The following is a 17006-nucleotide window of genomic DNA, read 5'->3' as shown; positions in this document are numbered from 1 at the left end:
AAAATGGCCTTACAATATCCTGTACAGGCGCAACTTGACCTCCCAACTCCTATATTCAATGCATTGACCAATAAAGGCAAGAATGTCAAATGCCTTCTTCACTATCCTATCTACCTGCGACTTCACTTTCAAGGAACTATGTGCCTGCACTCCAAGGCCTCTTTGTTCAACAACACTTCCCCAAGACCTCACCATTAATTGTATAAGTACTGCCCTGATTTGCCTTTCCAAAATGTAGCACTTCATATTTATCTAAATTAAACTCCACCTGTCACTCCTCGGCCCATCCTGTTGTACACTGATGTAATTTTCTTCACTGTCCAGTACACCTCCAATTTTGGTGTAATCTACAAACTTACTAATCATACCTCCTATGTTCACATTCAAATCATCTTGAAAAGTGTCCATATTACAGAAGAGTAGGTGCTGGACGTCTTAAAATGCATAAAGGCGGATAATTCCACGGGACCAGACCAGACACACTACACAACTCCACATGATGCCAGGGAAGCGACCATTGGCCACTCCCTGCTGAGAAGTGCTTAATGGGATAGAATTAACTAATGATCATAGTGGAGACACTCCTTATGTAGCAGCAATCATTATACAGTTGAACTTTACATTTTGTGTGAGGGAGAGAGAAGGCTTAAGACCACTTTTTAAAAAAAAAATTGAATAAGAGAAATTGTGAACGGCATGACAGCAGAGTGAATTTGCAAAAGAGGTTAAAGGATAGGTCAATAGCAATGCAGTGGCAGACATTTAATGGGATAACTCAGAGTATACAGAATAAATACATTCAAGCAAGCAAGAAAAATTTCAAGGGACAGACAGAGTATCCATGTTTAACCAGAAATGTTAAAGATCCTGTCAAAGTAAATGAAAAAGCCCATCAATGTGCAAAGACAGGTGGCAAGCCAAAAGTTGAATGGAATTGTAGCAACCTCCTGGCTGCTGAATCACAGATAGATTGCTAACTTGGCCAAACTGCAATGGATGCTGGTTACATACGCCAAGTAAAACTGAAATCACGAAACCCATACAGTAGACACACTACAAACACAGCAGCCAAATGCTAATGACATTAGTATAATGTAAAAAGCAACAGTTATTCTGGACAGACATATCCCCCAACAACTTATCCACTAAATAAAGGAATGCCCAGACAGAAATACACTGGGTCCTGCTACACAAAGAAGCTAACAGTACGTTGCCATCTAAGTGATTGGCTCTTGTTTCAAACTATTAAGTGTATTTCCCTGATTGGTCAGAACTATAGAACGTTCCAGAAAACCATCGAAAAGGTATAAAAACAGAGTTTACCTGTCGACCTCTGTCTTGGGACTCTCTTGAATCGTCTGAGGCCTTCTCAGGAGAACAGCATGGCAAGAGGCAGAGACCAGGTGACCATCCAGAGAGAGGAAGAAAGCAGCTTTGCAGACCCAGAAACTGAGCCATAGAGAGACCGACTGCATAACTTTACAATGACTCCAGAAGTATTGTAACCTTAAGGGGCCAAATTAGAATAGGGATAGTATGTTTGATATTAAAGATTATTGTAATTTTATTCCTAATAAAATGGACTGTTTTACTTTAGTACCAGCTTGTGTTTGTATTGATTTGGGCGCTTTGGTATTGTGGGACACCTGGGCAAATTCATTCATAACATTCTGGTTGGAGTTGTCTGTAACTTGTTTCAAGAGGAACCAGACAACAGAATATTAAAAACAGCAAAGAATGACCAAAAAAGTAAATAAAGCCAAAAATTAGAGTTGTATGAAAGCTGGCCAGAACTGAAGAAACAGAACATGAGTTTCTGTAAATACTTAAAAACAAAGAGTTAACAAAGTGAGTGGTGAACCAATAACAAGTGAAACTAGATAATTAATAACAGAAAATAAAGAAATAGCAAATGAATTGAACCATCAGTCTTCATTATAGAGGATACAAACAACATCCAAAACCAGTGATAATTCAGGAAATGGAAGGGAGGGAGGAACACAGGAAATTGACAACCAGGGTCCTTAAAATAGTGGCCAATGAGCTAGTTGATGCATTGGTTTTTATTGTCAAAAACTCCCTTGATTCTGGAAAAATCCCATTAGATTGGAAGAGAGTGAATTAAACTCCTTTATTCAAAAGAAAAGGGAGACAGAAAGCTAGTTCAAAAATATCTATCATGGGGAAATGTCAGAAAGTATTATTAAAGAAATTATAGCAGGGCACTTGGATAAGCTCAAGGTAATTCAGCAGAGTCATGTAAAAGGGAAAATCATGTTTGACCAATATATTGGAGTTCTTTGAGGGTGTAACACTTCTTTGAGATAGAAGAACTGGTGGATGCATTATACTTCTGCTTTCCAGAAAGGTTCTTGCAGAAAATAAAAACTCGTGCCATAGGGGTTAGGATATTAGCACGGATAGAAAATTGGCTGGCTTTACTAGGAAGCAAAGAATTGGCATAAATCAATCCTTTTCAAATTGGCAAGCTGTAATGAAGCAGGAAGCAGAGGGTGATGTTTTTCTAACTGGAATCTGGAGTCCAGTGGGGTCCCATAGGGATCAGTGCTGGGGCTCTTCCTATTTGTGGTATGCACTTGGGCAGGACAATCAAGGTAAGGGAATACATGATGAATGGTAGGAATGTTCGAGGGACCAAGGATCAGAGATGCATTGGCATGCATGTCCACAGGGCCTTTAAGGCAGTGGGATAGGTAGAAATAATAGTTAAGAAAGCATATGGGATACTTGCTGTGGGATATAGATAAAGCAATGTTGCTTCTGAAGTTATAAATGCTTCTGCAAGGTAATGAACTAACTTACACAATTGTATAATTGTTTCAGCAAAGATCTGGGTTAGCTAAACTTGCATGCAAAGATGAAACTATATGAAGGGAGTCAGTTTAAATTAGGATGAGCAACAATGGAATATGTTACGGACAAGTAGATAAGGAGGATAGTAGGAGTGAAAGGACACTGAGCCATGGCAGCTCAGCAGATTGCCTTCACGTAGGCACCAGAACGAGCCAAGTTAGTTGCAAATAAGGGATTAAACAAACAAGAGTAAGGGGCGCCAGGCTTAGAGTAGTGGGAGAAGTAAACACGGGCGGAGCGCAGCTAGTCAGGGGTGGAATACAATAGGGAATAGTGCTAGGTTTGACACATAATATGTTAGGCCAATGAAGTTAAATGGGGAAGTACCAAGAGAGACTCAATTAAACTGTATAAATTGTGAAGTAATTTTTGGACCGGTGTGCCTTCTTGTTAGACACCCGTCTTGCAAGAACGTTTCAATAAAATTTGCTGCTTCAGAATTTGACTTGAACTGAAATTTATTGATACGTGAGCTTTGTTTCTCACACTTGCCTTTATTAGCTGAAGCATAGAGCTTAAGGGCAAGGAGGTGATGCTGGAACTGCAAAGAATGTTGTTCAGACCACTATTAGAGTATTGCGTGCTGTTCACAACTCAGGAGATTTGATACAATCAGGACAGGCCAGGAAAGCTTTATTTTTATCTTCAGAGTGTTTTGCTAGAATTAATACTAAGCTTTTGGTGTAGCAGTTAAAAATAGACCTTGAATCCAAACGTACATATGCCGCAGAACTTACCGGACAATTGCCCAGTTAATATTCAGCTCAACTAGACAAGTCTGTGAGCACTACACAGAATTTCTTTGCGTTGGCATGCCTTAAGCAATTATTCAGTCATTGGAGAAACTAACCAGCCATCAGATGTTTAGAACACCAGTGCCAATGCAGTTGCACCTGCTTTGGAAGGAGGCAAGTACATTTTTAAGATAAACCATCACTTCTTAAATGTAACTGCTTACAGTGTATAACACATATAGCAGACATATCATGAAGATAATGATAACTTTCCAAAGGTGATTTAGACACATGCTTGTAAAGGAAAAATGTGCACAGATATGGGGTAATCAAGGGAGTGAGACTAATTGAATAATTATTCGAAGGAAGCACAGATACAATAGGAACAATGACTTTCTTCTGTATCCTAATATTCTATGATTCTCAAAAATAGCTCTGGGTGTTTTTGAGGTGATTTCTGTCAGGTAATTATTCATCAGAGGGATTATTTTGCCTCAATAGTTGTAACACTGTCACCATAATATATTGTGACATCATCGGGTAAGTATAAATTCAAACCAGGATTGTTGTGATTGCAGAGATCTAGGATTGGAATGTTTCATTGTGATGTACCGTATTTATTTACAGTTATCGGACAGTTACTTGACAACTTAATCATTTGATGAAAAGGTTTCAGTGGCTCAAGTACTATTGCTTTCCAGTGATTTTAGTACTTTTGAAATGGATTGCATTTTGTTTAAAGACTGTTTCTGTCTCTAGCCAAAACTATTTTTACACAATTGCATAAGTTTTCACACTGATTCTTTAATAATTTTCTGCTGTGGATAAATCTTTCAGGAAGAAGAAAGGGAAAATACAATGCAGGTAACAAAATGAATTGAATTGTCTAAAAACACGTTATGTGCACTGGAGTACAGCACTATCCATTAATCCCTCAAACCTTTAGTAGAGTGAAAAATGTCCTTTTCTATATGCATTCTAATTGAATTATTTGGTGTCATCCAAAATCTGATTGTCACATTTGAGTGGTTCGTAAATAAGAAATACCAACTGGATGGTATTGGTGAAGAATTGTTTATATGGTTCAGTCAGATTGCAATTATTAAATCAAAGGCGTGATTTCAATTCTGCCCACCTGTCAAAACTGGGAATGTGGGCTGTTACGCTTGCCTGTCGTACTTAACTATGCTCATATTTTCTTTCTGGCTTTCTGATTTGGTGGTGGTAGAGGGTTGTTTTTTAGACAGGAAGCCTGTGACCAGTGGAGTGCCACAAGGATTGGTGCTGGGTCCTCTACTTTTTGTCATTTATATGAATGATTTGGATGTGAACGTAAGAGGTAGAGTTAGTAAGTTTGAACATGACATCAAAATTGGAGGTGTAGTGGACATCAAAGAAGGTCACCTCAGATTACAACAGGATCTTGATCAGATGGGTCAATGGGCTGAGAAGTGGCAGATGGAGTTTAATTCAGATAAATGTGAGGTGCTGCATTTTGGGGAACAAATCTTAGCAGGACTTATACACTTAATGGTAAGGTCCTAGGGAGTGTTGCTGAACAAAGAGACCATGGAGTGCAGGTTCATAGCTCCTTGAAAGTAGATTGCAGGTGGATAGGATAGTGAAGAAGGCGTTTGGTATGTTTTCCTTTATTGGTCAGAGTGTTGAGTACGGGAGTTGGGAGGTCATGTTGCAGCCGTACAGGACATTGATTAGGCCATTATTGGAATATTGCATGCAATTCTGGTCTCCTTCCTATCGGAAAGATGTTGTGAAACTTGAAAAGGTTCAGAAAGGATTTGCAAGGATGTTGTCAGGGTTGGAGGATTTGAGCTATAGGGAGAGGCTGAACAGGCTGGGGCTGTTTTCCCTGGAGCGTCGGAGGCTGAGGGGTGACCTTATAGAGGTTTACAAAATCATGAGAGGCATGTATAGGGTAAATAGACAAAGTCTTTTCTCTCAAGTGGGGGAGTCCAGAACTAGAAGGCATAGGTTTAGGGTGAGAGAGAAAAGACATAAAAGGGACCTAATGGGCAACTTTTTCAGGCAGAAGGTGGTACGTGTATGGAATGAGCTGTCAGAGGAAGTGGTAGAGGCTAGTACAATTGCAACATTTAAAAGGCATCTGGATGGGTATATGAATAGGAAGGGTTTGGAGGGATATGGGCCAGATTCTGGCAGGTGGGACTAGATTGGGTTGGGATAACTGGTTGGCATGGACGGGTTGGACCGAAGGGTCTGATTCCGTGCTGTACATCTCTATGACTCTATGACTCTAATTGGCAACCACTCGAAACCTGAGAGGTACAGATCAGGCTCCGATGATGTGATAAATGCCCAAATACTTTTTCATTTCAAGTCCTGCATGTGAAAGCTATTATAGTTTCTCTTCCAGTTCCATCATGAGAGACTATGTTCAGGAGAAGCTGTAAAAGATAAGCACTTTTCCTTGTTTTGTCAGGGAAGAAGGGGTGCCCAGTAGTGGCCTCCTGCTGCCTAACACTATTTGTTTGTCCACTATACATCTGCTCCTTCCTGATCTCATGGTAGGACTGTGATGGAGCCCATGCTCAGGAATGCTGCAAGAGGCTCATTAATAATATTAACAGAAAACAGCAGTTTTTGTGTGTTTGCAAGCATTTGTTTTGACAATTAATGTAGAAATCTTGACACCAATGGTCTTTGCTATGTAGATTCCAAAAAAGTTGACAAAACTATCCATGGATTTTAAGAATCTGATAAATAAGAGCCTTGATTTCTGTAAGATCCTGCCAACAAAGCTTTTATATCCTCACCATAGTGCCACAAGTTGCCACACGTCCTGTTTTCTATCATGGTCTTTACAACACAAAAGCTGCTCCAGGTATTGTTTTCAAACTCTAATGATGCGCTGTAAAATTAGATTACTGTTATTTTGTATAAAATTGAAGAAGAATTGCGTATTTTAAAAATAAAAAAACTGAATTGGATCATATGTGAACTCTGTGTCTATTACAATCCTATAGTGCATTTTAAAGTATTTTCTTTGTTTATCATTTTTGGGTTTTTTTTGTCCTACACGGCATACTCTTGAGAAATTATTGAAAATTTAACTGAGGAACAGTTTCTTGCAGTAGCATAGTGGTTCACTGGTTAGTACTGCTGCCTCACAGCAGGGGACCTGAGTTTGATTCTACCCTTTGGTGGCTGTCTGTGTGGAGCTTGCACATTCTCCTCATGTCTGTGTGGGCTTCCTCCAGGTGCTTGGTTTCCTCCCACTGTCCAAAGATATATAGATTAGGTGGATTGGCCATGGAAATGTGGTATTACAGGGATAGGGGTAGAGGTGTGGGTCTGGGTGGGATACCCTATGGAAGGTTGGTGTGGACTTGATGGGCTGAATGGCCTGCTTCCGCACTGTAGGGAATTTATGATTCTAATTATCCTTATGTGCACACTTCAGACACAGGAATAATCTGTTACATAACTCAAAGCAGTAGGCAAAGGGATATTTGCCAAATTAGCTGTGAACTAATGAATGCCATTCCTCTATCACTTCTCTCTGTATTCTGGATCAGTTTCTAGAAGTTGTTCAAATACAAAGTACTTAATCCTGAGCGGCAGTAGCGTTCAGTAAATTTGTGATTTTGCACAAAAACTGCTGAACTCTCATGGCACAGTTCTACAGGGTAATTATGGAGCAGTGATCCTGTTTTTTGGATGAAAGAAATTTGAAAATAGCATTACAATGCTGTCATACAATATTACATATTATGTAGGTTTCCAAATTGAGCTGTTAGTTCTTGACTCATTGCCAGATCATGAAATGCATCTCGGAGGAAAGGATGATGTGAGCACACTGTTTGGTCCAAAGGAGCTCCATTTGGACACTGGCATCAACATTTCAGGGATGTTCCATGGGCACCAGCCACATGCACCCTACGTTCACGGACTTTGGCATCAGACTTTTGCAAGTCGCTAAGAACCCTCCTCTCTGGTCCACTTACAAAATGCTCTTGTTCTTCAACGCTGTATCTTGGGTTGCTGTAGCAATAATCATTATAATGCTAATGCAAGGAAACTGTGCACACAGGCCATGGACCCAGCTTGTAGACTGGACCATGCCACATCTCCAGGCATCCCCTTGCTTTTATCGCACTCACTCACTCACTCTGAGCCAACCTGGATGTCTACAGCATCCCAGTCTTGCATTGTCTAACCTTACTTTTTTACCACTGCGGTAGATATGATCTAATTAACCTATTCGGAGGTGTTCTTAAACAGCTCTAAAGCAGGTGGATCCTAACCTCCTGGCTCAGAGGTAGGGACACTACATTGCTGTGTTCTTTAGTGCAGCCTCAAAATTAGGAAGCTTGTCATGATTATGAGCAGTCCTCAGTCAAGGGATAGTCTTTGCTGAGGACTTGGCACAGTACATCAACGACAGCCCCCGATACCAGTCACTTGCCAGTCAGTCAGCCACTTAACAGATAGAGTCAACATGCCCACGAAAGGGGTGAGGAGCTGAGTGCCAGATAGCTCACCACCCGTCTTAACTCTCTCTGCCCCATTGTGAGCTCTTTTCTCCTTACAATGAGAGAAAGGCAGGCATTGAAGGAGATGCAAGTGCATGGCTAAGCAATTTCTGTTGGTGCAGGTAGGGAGGCGTCCCAAGTGAGTGAGTACACAGTGCGCAGTACATGCAGTGTTAGTGGTGTCTGGGGTTAGGATGGGTAACAGGGAGTGAGGAAAGATGTTGCAGGTAATAGAGACAGTGGTAGAGCATGAGCCGTGGAGGGAGGTGGACGCTGTTGCAAAAATAGACATATAGAGACATGAGCGCTTAAGCTGGCAGAGTGTGAAAAGCCATTGACCTTCCTCCTACATTGCCGGGTATTCCTCCTGATAACTAAGACTATACTGATCTAGATGGCAATCTCAGACAAGGTTGGCATAATCTAGTGGTTTGCCTTCCTCCATTGGTCCTAGTAGAAGAGGATTACTTACAAGTGATTGTTTAGTGTACACTTCATAGAAAAATGTAAACTTGGTCTGACAAGTATTACTATTAACAATTTTAAAACAAAATAACCCTATAATTTAGTTTACTTTTGCTCTAGGATCCCAATGAAGATACAGAGTGGAATGATGCCTTACGAAGTTTTGGCATTATTCCTCCAAAAGAAAAACCAAGGGATGAGGTTGAAGAAATAGTCTTGCGTTTAAAGGAAGAAGCTAAAGGTGAAAGTTTAATTTTGTCTAAAGGTGCACTTGAAAACAGTATGTTTTAATAATTGAGATAAGGACTGAAATCCATGACGTTATGATCTCAGCTGATGTCACTAATAAACAAGTCAAATCCCAGAATCAAATCTGGCTTGATGGATCATATTTTGTTTTTATTAATTTGATGTAGAAGAATTTCACTTAAACATAACGTGCCAAGTTGCAGATTTGGCTTTCACAATAAAACAGAAATTTATTACGCAAAAGAAATAAAAATAAACTAAAACAAAACAAGCTATCGACATGTAATGCTACTTAATTCTTTTTCCGCTACTTAACTTTTTTTTCCAAAACCTGGCAAAGCAAAATGTAATCTATTCTTTAGAATCTAGATAAGTTTTTCTTCCATATTTAAATTTGTAGCTTTGGCTTAACCACTTCTTCTCTCACTTCATTTCCTGTGAGCTCCGATATCTTTTATTTGAATCCTCATATCACTGAGATCTCAGAATCCCTCAGTTTTGAGTAACCAATTCAGATTTCTAACCAAACCCTTCCAGTCTTAAATGCAGTGTTAATGCATTTCTACCATTGCTTTTAAACATGCTACTTATACATACCTATTACAGTAAAGAATGATGGGACACTAAGTAAATCTTTCACATCATGTGTACTTTGTCTAAATGCTAATCTTTGCTCATAATCTGATAATACTTCAGCCTGAGCTGTTTTCTCCACTCTCAGGGGCTGGACAAGGATGCAGGTCTCAAGCTGGAGCAGGAATTGAATTGGGGTTGTCATTGGCATTATTCTCAATTACATGCCAGACATCTATGCTAACTGCTCCTCTATTGGATAAATATGCCAAGAGTATTCCACAGAACTAAACAATTCAGTTTCAAGCTCTGCCAGGGCAGTAGTCAGAATTGTCAAATTTGGTGTTTGTGTCAATGACATATGATCGTATTCCACTTAATTACAGTTTTAGGGCTCTGCTGAGCAATAGGGAACAGAGGTTGGCTGTGATGGTTATCATGACTGTGTAGACTGCTGACACCTGCTGCATATTTATTACCTGCTGTAGTCACACTGTATCTTGATACCTTCTTGGATTCAGTGCCGTCAACTGTTCCCAAAAGAAGTCTGAACATTTTATGTTTGTAGGAATTGGCTCAGCTAGCCCCTTATCTATTTGCTCAGTGCTAAATCCTAAGAGTGTAAAGATAGAATTGCTTTGTTACCTGAACCAGACTTATTTCCCTGAGAAGTTTATGATTTGCATTTCTCTAATGTGAGATCAAGAGATATAGATCATTAGCTGTTTTATTTTACAATGTAGTGAATGTACAAAGCAACAGTTAAAAATAGGATCACTGGTTTCAGTCACAATTGTCTGTGTGTAATAATTCAAATTTATAAGCATACAAGGCTTCCACACATCCATGGATTTTTTTTTTTGTTCTCTTCAGGATGCTTTTCTATGCCTGGCATATTCCTGCATCTCTGTGTGCCTTATTTCCTTTTGTAGTTCATTACCAGAAAGGATTCAAAAACTTTATGACACATTTGCTGGCAAATGAGCAATTGCTAATTGTAACCAGCTCATTAGCATCCTAACTATAATGCCAGGGTTGTTGAAAACCTGCAAGATGTACTCTGGAAGGGGAATTATTTTGCACCCAGAACAATGGACAGAAGGAGATGGGTAGCCTGGCAAAATGACAGGAGAGCACTTGGGCTGAAAGCTTTTAAGGTTTGGCCATTGTTGAAAGCTTACTAGAGCTACCTGTATTGCCAGGTGTACACCATAATTATCGGCTGCAGGAAGGCAAATTGATCCTCTTTGAGACCCAAGTCACAGATATTTTCCAGACTTTTCCAGAATTTTCTATGGGCACATATAAAGAATGGAGCTCTAGAGCTTTGACAGAGCTAAAGAGATGAGAGCTCAGCAACAAGCCAGTATTGCTACAGATGGTAATCCTTGCAAGGAACAACATTGAATTAGCTGGAGGTTGAGATTGAATGAAATGCCTGTAAGAAAAGCTGTAGGCTGCACTAACTCGATGAATATATCGGAGCTATGGAGACTAATGGGCCTATCCGAGATGGATCTCACCTATGCAGAATTAGGGAATTTTGAAAACCTAACAGGTGAAGTCTGCAAGTAACATTGGATTTCATCTCCTCCAGCTCTGTGTGGCCTCCCTTTCAGAGCCTTTGACTTGCACTACCAAACTGCTGTGAGCTGCCTCCCCTTGAATTACAGCATCTGCTTCTCAAATATCAAGAACTGCTCAAACTGCTGGATTGGCTCCCATGCCTGCTGGCCATTAGTTGGATGGCCCTTATAAAAAGCAAAAGTGGCATATTGGTAATGTCACTGGGCCTAGTGATTTAGGGACCCAAGCCCGAGCAGGATATGGGTTCAAAACCTACCATTTAATCAAGTTAATTTATTGAAATGACAGATCTGGAATTGAAAGCTAGTCCCAGCAACAGTGACCATGAAATTATCATTGATTGTTGTAAAAGCTCAGCTACTGTAGATCACTACTGCGCTTTAGAAATGTCAAATGCAGCCTGTATTAGTCTAGTGTATTGACTCCAGACCCATAGCAATCTGAGTCACATTTAACTGCACTCTGAAAAGCTGAGCAAGACACTATACTATATAAAACTGCTCATTCCTGAGGGACTGCAGCGGTTCAAGAAGACCACCTTCTCAACAGTAATTAGGGATAAGCAAGAAATACGAGTTTTGTCAGTGACATTTGTATCCCATGATTAAATAAAAAATGCATTTCCTCTTCCACTGCCCACCCATGTGACTGCTCCATCTCACTTTGGACACTTTAAGTGTAACATTGTTTCGGAATCACTGTTTCAAAGTTTACTCCTTGTTCCAAAACCTATTTGTTCGGAAAATTGTTCAAAAGATCAAAGTGTCAATTTCAGGGAGGTTCATGGAGGGTTTCTCTCCAGGAGCTCTAACAAATATCCTCGCACAATCTTACAATGCTCAGCTCATTAAGCGTGCACAATGTCTCCATGGCACCACTCTCGCACAATCATGCACTTTCCAATGTCAGAATTTCTCACTGTTGCTAGGGCCTTCTGAGTTCTCCGATGCTAGATCCATCTTTACAGACCAGCTATGAACCAGGTCAAACCCTGTTGGCCAGAAAATGGACTTTACAGTTTCATCATGTGAAAAATTGCAACAGAAATAGTCAATAAAGGTAAACTGGCATCCTGCTTTGCTGATGAGAACTTGGAAGTCCTGGTAGGAGGGGTGGTAGACTGGAAGGCTGTCCTCAGGACCACCAGTAAAAAGCATGACATCAGTCCCAGCAGCATGACCCAAAGTAATACAGAAGAGGATGAATGATTTTCTGTGCTCTAAAGTGGAAAATGCACTATTTTTTCTCAGATTCACTAACTTTCCCACTGCACATACCTCCCACCAAGGCTCTTGGTATCCCATTCCCACTGTTGAATGCAACATCTTCCCTCAATCACCCGAGCTCCAAGCTACTAACCCTTCCTGCCATCTACATATCCTATTCATTCACTTGGGACAGCCTTCACCAATTGCAGCAACACTAACAGGTGTGCCAGGCATATTAATCTCACTCAATCCCTGCCTTTGTCTCATTCCAGTATAAAAAGACACACAATATGACAGATATCACCAAGAGAGCTGATGGGGCACTCGACATTCATCTGCTCATTCCCTTTGTAAACAGAATCCTTGCCTTTCTGGGAGAGATCACAACTACTTATATTTTGTTTCGACAAACAACTGTTGTCAAGTACTGCACTACTCTTTCATTGCCACTACTTTAAATATATTCTTAACATACGCAAGTATTCTACCCCTATTTTGCAGATTATTCTCTTGCTTGTCTTCTACAGGCACAAGTATCCTGCACGCAGCCTCTGCCATGAAGAGACCAGCCTCTCCAGCTAACATCTCCTCTTCTACCTCTGAGGAAGAGGACATAAATCAATCAAGGAAGCATCAACAAGGCTGCCTCCTCCATTGGCTCAGATACTGATTCTTTAGTGGGTATTTTAGACAGATTAAAGTTGAGAGTGCATTCTGATAAACACATTGGTGGCACATCACCGTAGCTTGCAGAGGAAGAAATGTCCCAGACTGCTGGCACTCAGTGGGCTGCCGAAGATGAAGCAACCACTCAGTCTGAGGTAAAGGAAGATCCTGTGCTGCTGGCCATTAATTACTTCCTTGAATTGGAGTTCTTGCAAACGCCTTGATGAATGCAAGATGAAACGTTTTGACAGAATAATTTTTTTTCCCACCAATACTGTTTGAAAGTCTTAACAATGCACTTAGAAAATCATAACATGATCAGATAGAGTCAACATGATTTACAAAAAGGGAATCAACATTTGATAAATTAATTAGATTTTCTTGAGGATGTAAGTAATAGTGTAGATAAAGGGAAATTAGGAGGTGTAAAACATTTTGATTTCCAAAAGACATTCAATGCGGTACCACGCAAAATGTTAATTGTCAAACTAAATGCTCATGGAATTGGGATAACAGACTAATATGGATAGAAGGGGTAAAAACAATAACTGCAGATGCTGAAAACCAAATACTGGATTAGTGGTGCTGGAAGAGCACAGCAGTTCATGATGAAGGGCTTTTGCCCGAAACGTCGATTTCGCTGCTCCTTGGATGCTGCCTGAACTGCTGTGCTCTTCCAGCACCACTAATCCAGTGATATGGATAGAAGGTTGGTAAAGATTAGAAAACACCAAATAGGGATAAAAAGGGCAATTTCAAGTTGGCAGATTGTAACTGAGAAGTGAGGTAAGGAACAGTGCAATCAATGCTTAGGAATTTATCCCTGACTCAGATGATGAGACTGAGAGTAATGTATTGATTTTGTTATTGGTACAAAGCTAAGGGAGAATGTAAGCTTGTGTGAGAATGACACAAAGAGGCAACTCAAAAAGGTGACAAAGGGCTATAGATGTTAGCTTAATAGGCTACAAGGAGATGGACAGAGCATAATGGGGGGGAAGGTAAGGTTGTTCGCTTTGGTAGTAAGCATTGAAAAGGAGAATATATTATAAAAGGTGTGAAACTTCCTGATGAAGGGCTTTTGCCCGAAACGTTGACTTTCCTGCTCCTTGGATGCTGCCTGACCTGCTGTGCTTTTCCAGCACCACTCTAATCTAGACCTTATTGCCAGGATATAGAGTATAAAAATAAGACAGTCTTGATATAATTGTATGCTTTGTTGGGGTCATGCCTGGACTACTGTGTACAGTTTTAACTGAGGGTATACTTTCAATGGGAGCAGCACAGCAAAGGTTCACTATATTGGTTCGTGGGATGAAATTGTTATTCAGTGATGACAGGCTGAGTAAATATGGTTTATATTCTCTGCAGTTCAGACAAAGGAGTTGCTAAGATACAGTGTTTCTCCCAAATACACAGACTCAGAATAAGAGGTCAATAAGAGGTGAAATGAGAAGATTCAATAAGAGGTGAAATGAGAAGAAACCCCTCACCAGAAGGGTAATAATCTTTGGAGTTCTCTACCCCAGGCTTGTAGATGCTCCATACTTTATTATATTTAAAGCTGAGATAGTCAAATCTTGGTTTCTTAGGCTATCAATGGAGATTTAGAATGGGAAGAGGACAAAGAGAGATGAGGTTGATGGTCAACCATGATCAAGTTGAATGGAGAACAGCTTGAGTGGCCATATGGTGTTCTCCAGTTCCTATTTCTCATGATCTTATATTCTTTTGTCGCATGCTCACGCACATAGATTCTTGTAATGCTTCTGACAAAGTTACAGGGACACTGAGCAAAGTTCTAACATTGGGCATCATCAATACATTAGTCATTTTGAGTCCAATGTCAAAAAACTACATAGAAGCTTTTGCTTTTCACAGTTAAACCCTATGAACGGATGAACCTTGCAGAGTTAAAAGAAGCAGAGGATGAGTTTGATGGGGAGGATGAACGTGCTGTTGAAATGTACAGGTTAGTGCAAAGAAGTCTTTTTCTACAACAATAAAATAGCACACAGGAAGGATCTGTTTCAATTGATTCACTGAGCCTTCAGATTGTAAAGTGGAGACCTAGTTTTGTACATTTTAATTTCAGATATATTGTAATTGATGAGCAATGATATTTCTATACATACACAAAAAATTGAAATTATTTTGCAGGAAATTAATACACTAAATATTATAGACTGTATATAAAATCTTAGATACTCAAATGCAATTAATGCAGCATCTGCAAATTCTTCTCCATAAGTATATGGGGAATACTGAGTAAGTACTACAGTGAGGGTAAGGATGTGTTCCTGCTACTTCTTGAACTGGTTCTGTGATTCCATGGGTCCTTTTAAGGAAAAGCTCTTGTCTTGCCTCAAACAATAACGTCATTGACTAAGGAGTAGACAGCTGTGATTGTCAAAGCTCACTCATTCTCAATATCTCTACCCATTCAAGGTGCATGTAAAGATTTGTAGCTCGGGTGCTGGTTGGCGTAATTGTGGGTATGTTTGCTGAGCTGGGAAGTTGATTTGCAGATATTTTGTCCACTGTCTTGGTGACATCTTCAGTGCTTTGGAACGTCCTGTGAAGCGCTGCTGTACTGTGTCTTCGTGAATTTATTTGGTTCCATTCCTGTTGCTTCTGGTTACCGGTTCTGGCTGTTCGTTGTAGTGGTCGGTATATTGGGCCTAGGTCTATGTGTCTGGACAGATGCCTATCAACCTCAACACCAAAGAGAAAGAAGCCCTAAAAATACTCAAAAATGACAGGAACATAATCATAGTACCAGCAGGTAAAGGCAGAATGACAGTTATTATGGATAAGACCAAATATATTCGGAAAACAGAGAAACTACTTGCAGATACTAATGCCTACCAACAGAGGGAGTGTGACCCCATGCCACAGCTAACCAATAGAATAAACAATACATTATGGAACTAACAAAAAAAATGGACTGATAACCAGGATTGACCAACAAAGAATGAAACCAGAAACCAGAACCTAGACTCCAAGATTTTACGGACTACCAAAGGTACATAAACCAGAAAAACCACTTAGACCCATTGTTGCACTTTCAGGAACTCCATCACAGAAACAGGCAAAAGAACATCAGCAAAAACTGAAACATCTTATCAGCTGATCCAAAATCCATACAATCATCACAGGAATCCCTGGACAACATCAAGAACATAAACATAGGCAAGGACGAAGCAATAGTCTCTTTCAATATAATGGCACTGTTCACTTCAGTTGACAAAATTCTAGACAGAGAGACAGTAGCCAACCTCCTGGACAAACAGAACAGATGACACGATGGGGAACCTATAAACAAGGACTGCATAATCAAACTACTAGACCTGTGCATGACGGCGCACCTCAAGTTAAACAACCAAATATACGAACAGATCAATGGGACACCTATGGGCTCACTCATCTCCAGGCTCATAGCAGAAGCAGTGATGCAAACACTGGAACAAACAGCCCTCCTACAAATCTGATCCAAACTCCGGATCAGATATGTGGACGTCACTTTTGTAATTATTAAAAGAACTGAAATCGAGAATAAACATGGGATCATCAACACTATACTCACAAATCTGACAACCTCTACACCAAAGACAGAGATGCCCTAAAAACACTCAAAAATGCCAAGAACATAATCATAGTACTAGCGGATACAGGCAGAATGACGGTTATTATGGACAAGACCGAATATATTCGCAGAGCAGCAAAACTACTTGCAGATACCGATTTATGAGAGAGGAGGAAACCAACAATCAACTCCCATTCCTAGATGTGATGGTAGAAAGAACACAGATTGGTGAATGCACTACAACAGTGTGCAGGAAAGCCACACACACCAACCAGATCCTGAGCGACATCAGCAACCACCCAAACGCACACAAGGGACACACTGCAGCAGTCCCAACCTGTGAAGAGAAGAAGAAGAACAGCTCTACAGAGTCTTCGCCAAGAACGGATTTCCCCACAACTTCATCCGCAGATGCCGAACAGACAAACAACGCGGTGAGGACATGCCACAACAGTATACACTAACCACTCTACCTTATGTAAAAAATGTCTTGGAACTGACAGCCAGACTTCTCCGACCACTTGGGTTCATGACAGCCCATAAACCAACA

At 40.3% G+C, this 17006-nt stretch overlaps 1 protein-coding gene across 1 annotated transcript in view; it reads left to right on the top strand.

The window, feature by feature from the left end:
• The first annotated feature begins 2187 nt into the window (after positions 1–2187).
• Positions 2188–17006, top strand: part of LOC140478730 (phosducin-like protein 2) — a 29590-nt gene continuing 14771 nt past the window's right edge. Inside the window, exons 1-4 of the mRNA XM_072572045.1 lie at positions 2188–2241; positions 4446–4472; positions 8708–8828; positions 14752–14842. Coding sequence (XP_072428146.1) covers positions 2188–2241; positions 4446–4472; positions 8708–8828; positions 14752–14842 — 293 coding nt within the window. The remainder of the gene's footprint in view (positions 2242–4445; positions 4473–8707; positions 8829–14751; positions 14843–17006) is intronic.

Source organism: Chiloscyllium punctatum, chromosome 1 (assembly GCF_047496795.1).
Source record: "Chiloscyllium punctatum isolate Juve2018m chromosome 1, sChiPun1.3, whole genome shotgun sequence".
Classification (NCBI taxonomy): Eukaryota; Metazoa; Chordata; class Chondrichthyes; order Orectolobiformes; family Hemiscylliidae; genus Chiloscyllium; species Chiloscyllium punctatum.
This window is presented reverse-complemented; position numbering and strand designations above follow the sequence as displayed.